Raw genomic sequence first — 18,892 nt, forward strand, 5'->3', positions numbered from 1 at the left:
CAGCTGCCATCGCGCAAAGGCAGCATGCATACCACAGATTTAACTGACATAAGTCCAGTTCAAACAGGCAGAAGTATATAGAAGCCAGAAGTAACGTTAAGAAAGAAATAGTGACAGCTAAGAGAGAATTTACTGAAACCACCAAAAAACGCATCGAAGCACAGAAATTAGGGACCTGCGACTTCTGGAAAATCTACAACAGTTTAGTAAATGATGGGCAATCAAAAATTCCCCCACTATCCAACAATGAGGAGGTTGTTTGCTCTGCAACTGAGAAGGCTAACATGCTTGCCAGTCGGTTTGCTTCCAACTCCACACTGGACCCTGCCAACCACCCCCTCCCTGACTTTCCTTTGCAGACAGACGCCACACTAGATGATCTGAAAATCACCCCTTCTCAGGTGCATGCTATCATAAGAAATCTTGACACTGCAAAAGCATGTGGACCTGATCTCATCCCGGCTGTGCTATTAAAAAAGTGCTCCGCCGAAGTAGCTCCAGTTCTCTCCAAACTTTACAATAAATGCCTTAATGAACCTTGCTCTCTTGCCTGCTGGAAAACTGCTTCTGTGGTACCAGTTTTCAAGAATTCTGGCGAAAGAACTGACTCAGTAAATTATCGCCCCATTAGCCTCCTCTCATTTTTCGCCAAAATATTTGAGACAATTATTAACCAAGCTCTAGTCCATCACCTTACAGATGCTAAACTTCTGACTGGCCAACAATATGGATTTAGACAAGCCCGTTCAACAGCAGACATCGTAACTGTAATCTCAGAACGTATATACTAGTCACTGGACAAAGCAGGGGGAGGATAGAGCGGTAGCTCTAGATATATCTAAGGCTTTTAACAGGGTATGGCATGAAGGTCTTCCCAGGAAAATCAGATCATGTGGTATCACTGGCAGAATACATGACATAATTAAATCCTTATTAGATAAGAGAAAAATCCAGGTTGTCCTCGACGGTCGTGCATCTAAACAATGCGAAATAAATGCGGAAGTGCCTCAGGGGTCTATCCTGGGACCTCTGTTATTCCTAATATTCATAAATGACCTCACTGACAAAATTGCCTGTGAGATGGGTATATATGCTGACGACACCACACTCTATAACAGACACGACAGGAAAACAAATGAACACATATCTAAAGAAATGGCAGAAGCACTAGAGGATGACCTTCGATCTGTAGTGGAATGGGGGCATAAATGGATGGTCACATTCAGTGCTGCCAAGACAAAACTCGTTTCCTTCAATAATTACAAGAAACCTTCTCTACCATCAATAGCAATGGCCAAAGACTCTTTATCTGAAAGTACATCCTTTAAACTCCTCGGCCTAACACTCTTAGGAAACATGAGTTGGAACAATTACATTGAGAGTATCGCCAGGACTGCTGCGAAGAAGGTAGGTTCTCTCTACTGTGCTAGAAAGATACTAACGCCCGAAAGTATCCCATACCTCTATAAGGCCACCATTCGCCCATGTATGGAGTATTGTTGTCATATTTGGGCTGGTGCATCTACCATTAGTCTCTCGCTCTTAGACAGGGTTCAAAAGAGAGTCGTCAACCTAATAGGTCCTGAACTGTCATCTAAGCTTCAGCCTCTGTCCCATCAACGTAATGTAGCATCCCTCTGCCTGTTCTACAAGTATTTCAATGGTGAATGCTCTGATGAACTGTAAGTACTTGTTCACCCTCAACGTAAGTACCCCTGACAAACCCGACAAGCAGTAAAATCCCACCCCTTCACAGTTGAGATCCCTAGATGTAAGAGAGTCTTCTACTCCAGTAGTTTCTTCCCCAGAACCGCTGGGCTTTGGAATTCCCTTCAGAGTTCCTGCTTCCCCAACTGTACTGACATGCAGAAGTTCAAGTGCAATGTGAACCGACATCTTGCTGCCCAACTCCCTACACAGTGCCCCTGATGCCCATGTCCCTGATAGTAGCCCCCTACAACAAAGTGGCAATATGCTTTGTTTGGGGTGAAAATGTAATTAAAAAAAATGAATAAATAAATAAATATATAGTAGGGTTTTTTTTTTTTGTTCTTTGTTTGTTTGTTTTTAATAATAATGAAATTGTCAGTTTTGATGTTGAAGAATGCTTTGAGAGGATTGGAAACAATGAAGGGAAAAGACAAAATTTGGCACAGAAAGCTTGAAGAATCAAAACCCTCTACAAAATAACTGATGCAACATGAATACTGTTTCCAAAATAACTGGATTCGGCATCAAATAACCCAAAAAAGGTTGATATGCCGTAAAACAAAACAACCAAACCAAACCAAACCCTTGGTCAATAGTGGTAATGCTCTGCTGGTAATTCCAGTAGTTCTTAAACTTACTCCATCTACAAACTTTTGCAATCACGCTAACACCAGCTTCTCCTTAAGCATCACCAAAATAACAAAACTTAACAACTTCAATTGCCTTGCTATCCAAATATAGTTTGTTTTTGTTTTTCGCTTGTTTTGTCTTTACTTGGGAGTCCCCGCTTATCAAGGCATGAAGGCCAATCAAGGATAAAGTTTAATGAATGTAAGGTGGTAGTATAGTTATCATTAGTGGTGTAAATTGGGTAGAATTTGATTATTTATGGGAGCAGCTTAACAAGAACTTGTTTACATTGGATTTGAAGGCTACCATGTTGTATTCAACTGGGAAGTAGGCCAGCAGAACAGTGTTAGTTTCTCCACATCTAAGTTTTCATCCATCTCCCATTGTCTTGCACTATTTGCACACAAATTGCTTATCATTTCTTAACCTACCTGCAATTCCATTTCACTTAATTGACTAAACATATTTGAATGATTTTAACTCAAAGTATTTCTATTTTGGTTAAATTAATTCTTTTTTCTTTTTTTTTCTTTTTTAGAATAAAGAAATCCAACCAGAGGCGAATATGTAAGTAAAAGTCAATAAGTAGTTTTGTTTAAAATGCATGAATAGTCAATCTTTTAAGTTTTCGTGTTTATCTATAAAATAAAAGTGAATGTACATGCAAATTTCATTCAAAGAGCAAAGAAGGGAACACTTAATCTTAAAAATAACTGATAATAAAAAAAGAAACGAAAAAAATAATTTTGTATGTAAATTAAATTTCTATGAGCAAAGATTTGGTTCTTCTCTTATCGATTAGTTTTATTTTATATTTATAAGTTTTTTCTGTATTTATTTAGAATTACACTTAATAAATAAGACTCAATAAGATCAATATTTATTTAGAATTACACTTAATAAATAAGATTCAATAAGATCAATATTTATTTAGAATTACACTTAATAAATAAGATTCAATAAGATCAATATTTATTTAGAATTACACTTAATAAATAAGACTCAATAAGATCAATATTTATTTAGAATTACACTTAATAAATAAGATTCAATAAGATCAATATTTATTTAGAATTACACTTAATAAATAAGATTCAATAAGATCAATATTTATTTAGAATTACACTTAATAAATAAGATTCAATAAGATCAATATTTATTTAGAATTACACTTAATAAATAAGATTCAATAAGATCAATATTTATTTAGAATTACACTTAATAAATAAGATTCAATAAGATCAATATTTATTTAGAATTACACTTAATAAATAAGATTCAATAAGATCAATATTTATTTAGAATTACACTTAATAAATAAGATTCAATAAGATCAATATTTATTTAGAATTACACTTAATAAATAAGATTCAATAAGATCAATATTTATTTAGAATTACACTTAATAAATAAGATTCAATAAGATCAATATTTATTTAGAATTACACTTAATGAATAAGATTCAATAAGATCAATATTTATTTAGAATTACACTTAATAAATAAGACTCAATAAGATCAATATTTATTTAGAATTACACTTAATAAATAAGACTCAATAAGATCAATATTTATTTAGAATTACACTTAATAAATAAGATTCAATAAGATCAATATTTATTTAGAATTACACTTAATGAATAAGATTCAATAAGATCAATATTTATTTAGAATTACACTTAATAAATAAGACTCAATAAGATCAATATTTATTTAGAATTACACTTAATAAATAAGACTCAATAAGATCAATATTTATTTAGAATTACACTTAATAAATAAGACTCAATAAGATCAATATTTATTTAGAATTACACTTAATAAATAAGACTCAATAAGATCAATATTTATTTAGAATTACACTTAATGAATAAGATTCAATAAGATCAATATTTATTTAGAATTACACTTAATGAATAAGATTCAATAAGATCAATATTTATTTAGAATTACACTTAATAAATAACACTCAATAAGATCAATATTTATTTAGAATTACACTTAATAAATAAGACTCAATAAGATCAATATTTATTTAGAATTACACTTAATAAATAACACTCAATAAGATCAATATTTATTTAGAATTACACTTAATAAATAAGATTCAATAAGATCAATATTTATTTAGAATTACACTTAATAAATAAGACTCAATAAGATCAATATTTATTTAGAATTACACTTAATGAATAACACTCAATAAGATCAATATTTATTTAGAATTACACTTAATAAATAAGACTCAATAAGATCAATATTTATTTAGAATTACACTTAATAAATAAGACTCAATAAGATCAATATTTATTTAGAATTACACTTAATAAATAAGACTCAATAAGATCAATATTTATTTAGAATTACACTTAATAAATAAGACTCAATAAGATCAATATTTATTTAGAATTGCACTTAATGAATAAGATTCAATAAGATCAATATTTATTTAGAATTACACTTAATAAATAAGATTCAATAAGATCAATATTTATTTAGAATGACACTTAATGAATAAGATTCAATAAGATCAATATTTATTTAGAATTACACTTAATAAATAAGACTCAATAAGATCAATATTTATTTAGAATTACACTTTATAAATAAGACTCAATAAGATCAATATTTATTTAGAATTACACTTAATAAATAACACTCAATAAGATCAATATTTATTTAGAATTACACTTAATAAATAACACTCAATAAGATCAATATTTATTTAGAATTACACTTAATAAATAAGACTCAATAAGATCAATATTTATTTAGAATTACACTTAATAAATAACACTCAATAAGATCAATATTTATTTAGAATTACACTTAATAAATAAGATTCAATAAGATCAATATTTATTTAGAATTACACTTAATGAATAACACTCAATAAGATCAATATTTATTTAGAATTACACTTAATAAATAAGACTCAATAAGATCAATATTTATTTAGAATTACACTTAATAAATAAGATTCAATAAGATCAATATTTATTTAGAATTACACTTAATGAATAACACTCAATAAGATCAATATTTATTTAGAATTACACTTAATGAATAACACTCAATAAGATCAATATTTATTTAGAATTACACTTAATAAATAAGACTCAATAAGATCAATATTTATTTAGAATTACACTTAATGAATAACACTCAATAAGATCAATATTTATTTAGAATTACACTTAATAAATAAGATTCAATAAGATCAATATTTATTTAGAATTACACTTAATAAATAACACTCAATAAGATCAATATTTATTTAGAATTACACTTAATGAATAACACTCAATAAGATCAATATTTATTTAGAATTACACTTAATAAATAAGACTCAATAAGATCAATATTTATTTAGAATTACACTTAATGAATAAGATTCAATAAGATCAATATTTATTTAGAATTACACTTAATAAATAACACTCAATAAGATCAATATTTATTTAGAATTACACTTAATAAATAACACTCAATAAGATCAATATTTATTTAGAATTACACTTAATAAATAACACTCAATAAGATCAATATTTATTTAGAATTACACTTAATGAATAACACTCAATAAGATCAATATTTATTTAGAATTACACTTAATAAATAAGACTCAATAAGATCAATATTTATTTAGAATTACACTTAATAAATAACACTCAATAAGATCAATATTTATTTAGAATTACACTTAATGAATAAGATTCAATAAGATCAATATTTATTTAGAATTACACTTAATAAATAAGATTCAATAAGATCAATATTTATTTAGAATTACACTTAATAAATAAGACTCAATAAGATCAATATTTATTTAGAATTACACTTAATAAATAAGACTCAATAAGATCAATATTTATTTAGAATGACACTTAATAAATAAGACTCAATAAGATCAATATTTATTTAGAATGACACTTAATAAATAAGACTCAATAAGATCAATATTTATTTAGAATTACACTTAATAAATAACACTCAATAAGATCAATATTTATTTAGAATTACACTTAATGAATAACACTCAATAAGATCAATATTTATTTAGAATTACACGTAATGAATAACACTCAATAAGATCAATATTTATTTAGAATTACACTTAATAAATAACACTCAATAAGATCAATATTTATTTAGAATTACACTTAATGAATAAGATTCAATAAGATCAATATTTATTTAGAATTACACTTAATAAATAACACTCAATAAGATCAATATTTATTTAGAATTACACTTAATAAATAAGACTCAATAAGATCAATATTTATTTAGAATTACACTTAATAAATAAGATTCAATAAGATCAATATTTATTTAGAATTACACTTAATGAATAAGATTCAATAAGATCAATATTTATTTAGAATTACACTTAATAAATAAGACTCAATAAGATCAATATTTATTTAGAATTACACTTAATGAATAACACTCAATAAGATCAATATTTATTTAGAATTACACTTAATAAATAAGACTCAATAAGATCAATATTTATTTAGAATTACACTTAATAAATAAGACTCAATAAGATCAATATTTATTTAGAATTACACTTAATAAATAAGACTCAATAAGATCAATATTTATTTAGAATTACACTTAATAAATAAGACTCAATAAGATCAATATTTATTTAGAATTACACTTAATGAATAAGATTCAATAAGATCAATATTTATTTAGAATTACACTTAATAAATAAGATTCAATAAGATCAATATTTATTTAGAATTACACTTAATGAATAAGATTCAATAAGATCAATATTTATTTAGAATTACACTTAATAAATAAGACTCAATAAGATCAATATTTATTTAGAATTACACTTTATAAATAAGACTCAATAAGATCAATATTTATTTAGAATTACACGTAATGAATAACACTCAATAAGATCAATATTTATTTAGAATTACACGTAATGAATAACACTCAATAAGATCAATATTTATTTAGAATTACACTTAATAAATAACACTCAATAAGATCAATATTTATTTAGAATTACACTTAATAAATAAGACTCAATAAGATCAATATTTATTTAGAATTACACTTAATAAATAACACTCAATAAGATCAATATTTATTTAGAATTACACTTAATAAATAAGATTCAATAAGATCAATATTTATTTAGAATTACACTTAATAAATAAGACTCAATAAGATCAATATTTATTTAGAATTACACTTAATGAATAACACTCAATAAGATCAATATTTATTTAGAATTACACTTAATAAATAAGACTCAATAAGATCAATATTTATTTAGAATTACACTTAATAAATAAGACTCAATAAGATCAATATTTATTTAGAATTACACTTAATAAATAAGACTCAATAAGATCAATATTTATTTAGAATTACACTTAATAAATAAGACTCAATAAGATCAATATTTATTTAGAATTACACTTAATGAATAAGATTCAATAAGATCAATATTAAATTAGAATTACACTTAATAAATAAGATTCAATAAGATCAATATTTATTTAGAATTACACTTAATGAATAAGATTCAATAAGATCAATATTTATTTAGAATTACACTTAATAAATAAGACTCAATAAGATCAATATTTATTTAGAATTACACTTTATAAATAAGACTCAATAAGATCAATATTTATTTAGAATTACACGTAATGAATAACACTCAATAAGATCAATATTTATTTAGAATTACACGTAATGAATAACACTCAATAAGATCAATATTTATTTAGAATTACACTTAATAAATAACACTCAATAAGATCAATATTTATTTAGAATTACACTTAATAAATAACACTCAATAAGATCAATATTTATTTAGAATTACACTTAATAAATAAGACTCAATAAGATCAATATTTATTTAGAATTACACTTAATAAATAACACTCAATAAGATCAATATTTATTTAGAATTACACTTAATAAATAAGATTCAATAAGATCAATATTTATTTAGAATTACACTTAATGAATAACACTCAATAAGATCAATATTTATTTAGAATTACACTTAATAAATAAGATTCAATAAGATCAATATTTATTTAGAATTACACTTAATAAATAAGATTCAATAAGATCAATATTTATTTAGAATTACACTTAATGAATAACACTCAATAAGATCAATATTTATTTAGAATTACACTTAATGAATAACACTCAATAAGATCAATATTTATTTAGAATTACACTTAATAAATAAGACTCAATAAGATCAATATTTATTTAGAATTACACTTAATGAATAACACTCAATAAGATCAATATTTATTTAGAATTACACTTAATAAATAAGATTCAATAAGATCAATATTTATTTAGAATTACACTTAATAAATAACACTCAATAAGATCAATATTTATTTAGAATTACACTTAATGAATAACACTCAATAAGATCAATATTTATTTAGAATTACACTTAATAAATAAGACTCAATAAGATCAATATTTATTTAGAATTACACTTAATAAATAAGACTCAATAAGATCAATATTTATTTAGAATTACACTTAATGAATAAGATTCAATAAGATCAATATTTATTTAGAATTACACTTAATAAATAACACTCAATAAGATCAATATTTATTTAGAATTACACTTAATGAATAAGATTCAATAAGATCAATATTTATTTAGAATTACACTTAATAAATAAGATTCAATAAGATCAATATTTATTTAGAATTACACTTAATAAATAAGACTCAATAAGATCAATATTTATTTAGAATTACACTTAATAAATAAGACTCAATAAGATCAATATTTATTTAGAATGACACTTAATAAATAAGACTCAATAAGATCAATATTTATTTAGAATTACACTTAATGAATAACACTCAATAAGATCAATATTTATTTAGAATTACACTTAATGAATAACACTCAATAAGATCAATATTTATTTAGAATTACACGTAATGAATAACACTCAATAAGATCAATATTTATTTAGAATTACACTTAATAAATAACACTCAATAAGATCAATATTTATTTAGAATTACACTTAATAAATAAGAATCAATAAGATCAATATTTATTTAGAATTACACTTAATAAATAAGATTCAATAAGATCAATATTTATTTAGAATTACACTTAATGAATAACACTCAATAAGATCAATATTTACTTAGAATTACACTTAATAAATAAGATTCAATAAGATCAATATTTATTTAGAATTACACTTAATGAATAAGATTCAATAAGATCAATATTTATTTAGAATTACACTTAATAAATAACACTCAATAAGATCAATATTTATTTAGAATTACACTTAATGAATAAGACTCAATAAGATCAATATTTATTTAGAATTACACTTAATAAATAAGACTCAATAAGATCAATATTTATTTAGAATTACACTTAATAAATAAGATTCAATAAGATCAATATTTATTTAGAATTACACTTAATAAATAAGATTCAATAAGATCAATATTTATTTAGAATTACACTTAATGAATAACACTCAATAAGATCAATATTTATTTAGAATTACACTTAATAAATAAGATTCAATAAGATCAATATTTATTTAGAATTACACTTAATGAATAACACTCAATAAGATCAATATTTATTTAGAATTACACTTAATAAATAAGATTCAATAAGATCAATATTTATTTAGAATTACACTTAATGAATAACACTCAATAAGATCAATATTTATTTAGAATTACACTTAATAATAAGATTCAATAAGATCAATATTTATTTAGAATTACACTTAATGAATAACACTCAATAAGATCAATATTTATTTAGAATTACACTTAATAAATTAGATTCAATAAGATCAATATTTGTTTAGACTTACACTTACTAAATAAGACTCAATAAGATCAATATTTATTTAGAATTACACTTAATAAATAAGATTCAATAAGATCAATATTTATTTTGAATTACACTTAATGAATAACACTCAATAAGATCAATATTTATTTAGAATTACACTTAATAAATAAGATTCAATAAGATCAATATTTATTTAGAATTACACTTAATGAATAACACTCAATAAGATCAATATTTATTTAGAATTACACTTAATAAATAAGATTCAATAAGATCAATATTTATTTAGAATTACACTTAATGAATAACACTCAATAAGATCAATATTTATTTAGAATTACACTTAATAAATAAGATTCAATAAGATCAATATTTATTTAGAATTACACTTAATAATTAACACTCAATAAGATCAATATTTATTTAGAATTACACTTAATGAATAAGATTCAATAAGATCAATATTTATTTTGAATTACACTTAATAAATAACACTCAATAAGATCAATATTTATTTAGAATTACACTTAATAAATAAGACTCAATAAGATCAATATTTATTTAGAATTACACTTAATAAATAAGATTCAATAAGATCAATATTTATTTAGAATTACACTTAATGAATAACACTCAATAAGATCAATATTTATTTAGAATTACACTTAATAAATAAGATTCAATAAGATCAATATTTATTTAGAATTACACTTAATAAATAAGATTCAATAAGATCAATATTTATTTAGAATTACACTTAATGAATAAGATTCAATAAGATCAATATGTATTTAGAATTACACTTAATGAATAAGATTCAATAAGATCAATATTTATTTAGAATTACACTTAATGAATAACACTCAATAAGATCAATATTTATTTAGAATTACACTTAATAAATAAGACTCAATAAGATCAATATTTATTTAGAATTACACTTAATAAATAAGATTCAATAAGATCAATATTTATTTAGAATTACACTTAATGAATAACACTCAATAAGATCAATATTTATTTAGAATTACACTTAATAAATAACACCCAATAAGATCAATATTTATTTAGAATTACACTTTATAAATAACACTCAATAAGATCAATATTTATTTAGAATTACACTTAATAAATAAGATTCAATAAGATCAATATTTATTTAGAATTACACTTAATGAATAACACTCAATAAGATCAATATTTATTTAGAATTACACTTAATAAATAAGATTCAATAAGATCAATATTTATTTAGAATTACACTTAATAAATAACACTCAATAAGATCAATATTTATTTAGAATTACACTTAATAAATAAGATTCAATAAGATCAATATTTATTTAGAATTACACTTAATAAATAAGATTCAATAAGATCAATATTTATTTAGAATTACACTTAATGAATAAGATTCAATAAGATCAATATTTATTTAGAATTACACTTAATAAATAAGATTCAATAAGATCAATATTTATTTAGAATTACACTTAATAAATAAGATTCAATAAGATCAATATTTATTTAGAATTACACTTAATAAATAACACTCAATAAGATCAATATTTATTTAGAATTACACTTAATAAATAACACTCAATAAGATCTAATTTTATGATGAAGCGAGTAGGAGGCTGGAAGCAACCACATTGTTTTAAATTTTGCCAAAATTCAAGGGTGACAATTAAATTTAACTATAGAGATTTTTTTTATTCAAAATAATTAAAACTTTTAAATTGATTAGTGTTTCTGTAGCTATTAGGTTTTTCTTTTCCATATTCATAAGTTTTTTTTGGTACTCATGCGGAAATAATGTTATTTTGAAAGCCATTCTTAACATGGGAATAGTGTTTTGTAACTATTCTGTGCTTTCACCTAACAGTTTAATAACTGAAGCTTTAAAAAAAATATTGTGAAGCTTGAATTTAACCTGAAAAAAATATTTAAAAATAGTGCTGTGGCAAAAGTGCAGAAGTACCGTTTTTTTTTTTCTTTTCCATTTTCATTATTTTTGTCTTCTTTTCCGTATGCATTAGTTTAGTCCATCTTGTTTCGTTTTAATGATTTCAAGTAGTGAATAGAAATTAAATAGTAATATGATAGCAATCAATCAAAGCTACCTAGTAAGTCTTGAGTATAATTAGATGTATTTTTTTCTTGAAATAAAGGCTAGGAGGAGGAGGAATTAAGTAACTTAAAAGAATTTGTAAATGTGTTTCTTTTTTAATAAAACAAGTATTTTATATGAGCAATCATTTATGAATAAATATTTTATACAAATCTTTTCTGATCTTAATGAAATTTTCCTAGTGTTTAGATTTTTTTCAATTTTTGGAGGACAACACAAATTTCTGTGTTTATCCCTACATTAACCTTTTTTGTACCAATGTTCCTTAAATGGAACATACTTTTCAACATACTATAGAAATTGTAATTTTGCTTTAAATTCAATTTTTATAAGTTATTTCTATTAAAGTAGCTTTTATTTTACACAATAAATAAAAAAAATGATATCGTATAAAGTTCAAATGTTATATATAAAGTCATTTAGCTATGGTGAACTCATATTTTAAAAATGAACGAAATCGTAAAGCAAATGCTATGGTCGGTCCAAAAAAGGTTAATGCTAATGATCACATCAGTGTTTGTCTTGAAAGCTGTTCTTTGCTTTGTAGACAAAAGCCAAAGAAATCCGTTACTCAGGTTCTCAAAGAGATTGGCGTTAAAAATGATGAGGAACCACCGGAGAATGAAGATGCTGAAGCAAAGGGGTAAAATGGCTTTTCATGATATTTTCCTTCCTTTTTTTTTTTTTTTTTTTTTTTTTTTTTAATAAAGAAAAAAATATATATTTACTTTTTCCATGAGGACCAGACAGAATTAGTATTTCTTTGTAATTAAATCTAATCGTGTCAGCTGACCATGGTGAAGAATTGCCTCAAAATCTAAGAGTCAATGTGACCTAAATTTTCTGCAATATAAAGTTTTTTTCTTATAAATGTAATGTCTTCTTATGGCGAATGAAAATTCATGGAAGCAATAATTATTAGATCAAGGCAAAATCTCATGTACAAAAATAACATGGAAATGCATCATTGGCTGTCCATATGAGATTCATTTCAAGAGCTAACAAATTGAATCTTCTTAATATGATTTATAACACATTAGAGTTGAAGGTAGATTTTGAAATAATGAATCAATATAAAAAAAACTCTGTTTTGAATCCTGTAAATACAGACAATGTTACATGATTTGAAATGATTTTTGTTTTGTTTTTGTTGGGGGGTTTTTTGTGAATCAAATTTAAATATTTATTCGTTAATTTTTTTTTGTTTTTGAATATTTGAAGAGTGGGAAGTATCTATTGTCAGCCACAATGATCAGAAAAGTCAGAGACTCACTGCCAGAGACAGCATTTCATTTAACATTTAAGATTCCAATCATCCAAAAGAATATAACTGAATTCAAGCCAACCACTCCATTGCCATCAGAGTAAAAATAAATCTGTTGGCCAGAGAAAATAATTATTTTTATTTAATCTCTGTTTTTCAAGAAGCAAAATTTGATTCAATTGTTGGCCTGCTCAAATTGCTAATCAAAAATGTGTCTACCTGCAGTACTATGCCCACACTTCTGACTGGTCGCAAATGCACATGCCATGGTTCTTTGTTTTCTTATGAGCTGTGTCTACATTGCCAATGCTGGTAATCACCCGGAACAAAACCACAGTTTACATGGGTAATAAAAATAATACAAACATTCTTGTCAGATATGGATGTGTGTGGGTAGGTTGTTGGGGTTCTGTTTCTAGGCTCTCTACATTTTAGCTAGATTCCCATCTTTCAATCTCCGAATCTCTGTTAAGACTGATTCTGACATATCTTATCATGATCTCTCACCGTCAGACTTTGCCACCATTATCTTCCCAATAACCAGTGTCCTCTGAATATATTTACTTTCCACCAGTAATCAGATATCCGTCCAGTTTTCCCTCAGCTTAATTTCCATCTGAAACTGAACATGTCTACTTTCTTTTTCATCCTTCTGAATTCTCTATTTTGATCCTCCAATTGCTAATGGTTAATGCTGTCACTTTATCTGTGAAGGTCAATGTCATGGTATCATTTTGTCAGTGGAGGTCAATGGATCAGACAGTTTTCTTTGTCATTCATTTCCTAGCTAATCTCTCCTGGTGTCCTAGCTGTGGAGGAATGAGAGTACTCTATAATATTACAAGTACAAGTTTCTCAACCTGATGAAATCTTTTTCTATCTTTCATTTCAGAGATGCTAATATTTATGGGAATGAAGAAAACGTTCAGAAGGTAAGAAAGCTATACACTTTATTCTTCTTCATTTTACTGATGAAACTTTGAAATAGATAAATGAATAGAATAATAACTGTGGTGCAGGTCATCATTATCATATCCGGTTTTACATCCGTTAAGGCAAAAGGTGTGGAAACACTGAGTAAGTGAAATTGCAGCAGTCAACATCATTTAAGTAAACAATGATTTTCTATCATTACTTTATTATAAAAATCTAAATATTTATTTTGATTTGAAAAAAAAAAGATTATAACAACAAAAAAAAATGACAGAACATTTTTTTAATTATTTTTCGTTTGCTATCAGTTATTTAAAACACTTGATATTCATTCTTGAAATTTACCTTACAATGAGTGTTTTGTTTTTCTTGATTTTGAATTTTTAAAAAAGTTTTGTAAAAATTTTCCAATTGTATTTTCTTTATAGCAACAAAAATAATAGTTTTTATCAATTAATTATCTCCATAATGATAGAAATAATATTTTTCACTGAAAAAATTGACCAGCGTTTGCAAAAAAAAAATCACAAAACTTTTGTTAGGCACCTTCTAGCATTTTATGTAAACTGCCCAGAAATTTCCAACAATAACAGTCCTTATTCTGTATAAGTACCATTCTTATTCAAAATGAATCCTTTTTACATGAATTTTGTTATTTTTTATTTTGTTTTTTCTTTAGCACCGCTCCCCCTCCAACTCTTAGTTGATTTTAATTTTTTCTTTTTCCATTTGTTTATATTTTATTTTGTAATCAAAGATTTATACCCTCCTCTTTTTGATAAGGTCTAATCTTTTTCCTATTTACTTGCCTCTCACAAAGGCAGAGTTAGACATAAGGTTATTTTTTTTTAATGTGGAAAGCATTCAGTACCCCAAAAAAGTGTGCTCTGGATTGGAGCAAAAATAAAAATTGCCCCAGTCGACCCCCCCCCCACACTTCTCACCAATTAAAGATAGTAAAAGATGAAGTACAGCACCAGAATAGGTACCACACATTGAGCCAAAAGACCAAGTAAATCTCATCTTGTCTTCTTTCAATAGAAAACCGAAGATGATTCAGCAGCAGACAATGTCAGCCCTGGACGATCACGATGGAGTCAGAAAGAGGATATTCACCTGGAAGACCTTCCGCTTCAAGACACACTTGCAGGTAATGCATTAGCTACAAAAACAAACAAACAAACATGAGGCATAATTTGAATATTATAATTCATTTGTTATTTACAACTAAAGAAAATATTTTTATTCATGCATTCCTGTCGTATAAAATAGCAAAAATGGAAGCCATGCCCTCTGAAAGGATACCTGCATGGGGTGCTGATCAATAATTATGTCGGTTCTTGTCCAGAATTCAACCTAATTAAAAAAAAAAATACAGAAATATCTTTGATGTATGTATCCATCATGGAACGAAGATGTCACATTCCAAAAATCACATGAATTGATCAAATAGTATTTTTTGTTGTTTTTTGAGAAAATTAAATTTTATGAGGAAGCAAAAATGGCATCTAGCTCAGCCATTTTTACTAAATAAAGGGAGATGATTCAATTTGAACTACCAAGATCAAACTCATCCTTGCAATAGTTATGATTTACTATTAGCCACTAAAAATCATTAAAAAAATGAATTTTTAAGTCTACAGACAGTAGTTAGGCTAACAGCGAAGAGTAAACTACCACTAAACTACTCTTCAACTTATACATTTCGAATATGTAAAGGATGGAAAAAAACAGCCGCGTGTACTGGGCAGGGAATATTCTAGAGAAGACAACTATGTTAAAATAGCACACTGGACCTTTGTGTTTCAAATATGTTTGGCAAGCTAGTAAGAATCCTTAAAAATTCTTGTATATGCTTTTCATTGCTTGTATTCTGTTTACACTTTTGTATTTTTTTTCTACCTTTTATTTTACTTAATTACCAACTTTCTATTTGAATCTACTCAACTAAAGGTTCCTTTCATTAATTTTCTTTAAGTTCGCACAATAACTTGCTAGGAAAGCAATCACTATCCAAATATGCATTTCTATATGACCTTAAGGTCCTACACCATCAACCATAATGTATAACCCATTGCACATTGGACTTGTAATTTTTACTATTATGTAATATGCAACATTTATTAATGCATTAATATATTGTTTTTTTGTTTTCTTTATTTTAGATTCCGTTGAAAGAACATCGGCTATTAAGAGTCGACAAAAATGGAAACCTCATGGAGATTCTCTGATAAACGCTTTGCACAATAAATCCATATTACTACCGACTTTAGCCACCACTCGTAAGCTTTTCATTTCGGAAATATTTCTATTTTTTATTTTTATTTTGTCTCGTTCTCTTTAGTTGGCATCGTTAAGTTGACACGACAGAAATTATTTTAGAATATGTAATGCCAAAAATAACTAATCTTATAAAAACAAATCCGTATTACTGTATATTAGGATCTAGTGTTAGTTCATCCTCACCCACCCACCCCCAAAAATGAAAAAAATGAAATTTTACTTTTGTTTTTGACAATTACATGTGAACACCATGAAAAACCTAGGAGTAAAAAAAAAAAAAAAAAAAAAATCAATTATATCATCATCATATACAATTTAACAAATTTTACATTGTACTATGCATTGGATAACTTTTAAAAATTGTCTTTCAAACTAAACTATCTCTGGTCAGGTGTTCATTTTCTTAAAAGCCGTTCAACTCATGCTAGTATGTAAAACAGATGTTAAACCGAATATGCTGATGAAAGAATAAATGAGAAGTGCTTGAGTTAAATGTAGAACAGTTGAAGTAGCAAAGTCAGAGGAAAGTCCAAGGAAAACATTGGAGGAAATGATAAGGATGAATTTGAGAAAAAGGAATAAAGAGATAGGCTCAGAGATAGGTGAAATGAGAAGTCAATTTCTAAAAGCTGTCTAACAAATATCAGCATGTAATCCCGATGTTAAGGATAAATATGATGAAAAGGATAAATATTGGGTATTAAAAAAGCTAAATTATTTGTTTTATTAATTTTTTAATGCTTTAATTACAAAATTAAAAAATAATATAATGGTCACTTACAAATCTGAAAAGAAGTTCATTAACAAAAACAACATAAGAATATATATTTACACGAAATAGAAGTAATACAACTGGGTGGAACGATAATATTGTTGCCCTAGAAAAGACAACATATTTCCGTTTAATGAAAACTATTGTTTTTTTTTTTGTTTTGTTTTGTTGCAAACCATCTACTAGTTGGCCAGTTGTGTACAAATCCCAAGAGCGATAGGAGCCTTCTGTCATGTCTAAAAGTGACAAATGTTGAACGAGCGAGATCAGAGATGCGCTGCTGTACAACTCATCTCTCTACCGATTCAAATTATGACTACAGGACCATTGCCAGCACCCTCAAAATGCATCGCTGGATTGCCACAAATACCAAGGACATGCCCAAGGTAATGAAAACAAAGTTTCCGGGCATGGTTATAGTCTTTGGTGTGGTTTAAAGAGAGGGCACATTATGCCACCTCACATCTTCGAAGTCAGCTTGAAAGTCAACACCAAAGTTTATCTGGATGTGCTGAAGAATATGGTGATCCCCTGGTACTATCAAGTGGCTTCTGGTAGACCCTGGGTGTGGCAGCAGAACTCGACACCAGCCCACAAGTTCAAAGAGAGCCAGGCTTGGCTTCCGAAGGAGTGCTACAACTTTGTACCCTTCTCTCACTGCCCCCCCTCCTCCCCCGACCTGAACCCATTGGACTACTTTATTTGGTCATATATCAAGAACATCACCAACATGATCTCCCACAATTCCAAAGTCAGTCTGAATGCCACCATCTGCCAAGTATTCACTGAGCTCCCACTGGCGCTTGTGGGAAAGGCATGCTCCCAGTTCCAGACCCGAATCGAGGTGGTGATTGAAGCTGAAGGCAGCTACATTGAACAAATGTCAACTCTACTACATAATCAAGTTACCTGAATTTATTTTTTTCGATAAAAGTTTTAAAATAAAGCTGTAGAGTTGCTTTCTTTTGGGCAACAAATTTATCGTTCCACTCTGTAGTAGTACCAATTTTGAATGCTGTTAACTTAATTCAGACTAATACCATAACTGATTACATACACTCCAGAATAGTCCATTGTAAAAGGGTTGTTAAGTTGTTCTTTATAGCATTAAATAACTATGAAGTTCTCTCTTGCATTTACTTTCCTAGTTCTTGTCCAGAATTCACCCTATATTAAAAAACAAAAATAAAGAAAAAATCTGTACAATGTATGTACACATGACAGAACGAAAATGTCATATTCAAAAAATTACATGAATTGATAAAATAGTTTTTTAATTAAGAAAATCAAATTTTATGAGAAA

At 26.4% G+C, this 18,892-nt stretch overlaps 1 protein-coding gene across 7 annotated transcripts in view; it reads left to right on the plus strand.

Annotated features, from left to right (window-relative positions):
- The window catches only part of LOC145243496 (uncharacterized), a 202,738-nt gene that overhangs the window by 135,368 nt on the left and 48,478 nt on the right, over positions 1-18,892 (plus strand). For all 7 annotated transcript variants that reach the window (XR_013862891.1, XR_013862890.1, XM_080106450.1 and 4 more), the window contains 5 exons: positions 2,879-2,907; positions 12,885-12,980; positions 14,494-14,533; positions 15,576-15,684; positions 16,700-16,816. Coding sequence is in view for 5 of the 7 variants with exons in the window: in XM_080106450.1 (XP_079962576.1) it covers positions 2,879-2,907; positions 12,885-12,980; positions 14,494-14,533; positions 15,576-15,684; positions 16,700-16,816 (391 nt within the window). In the remaining 2 variants the exon portion in view is untranslated. The remainder of the gene's footprint in view (positions 1-2,878; positions 2,908-12,884; positions 12,981-14,493; positions 14,534-15,575; positions 15,685-16,699; positions 16,817-18,892) is intronic.

Source organism: Euprymna scolopes, chromosome 22 (assembly GCF_053919585.1).
Source record: "Euprymna scolopes isolate OS-2025 chromosome 22, ASM5391958v1, whole genome shotgun sequence".
Lineage (NCBI taxonomy): Eukaryota > Metazoa > Mollusca > Cephalopoda > Sepiida > Sepiolidae > Euprymna > Euprymna scolopes.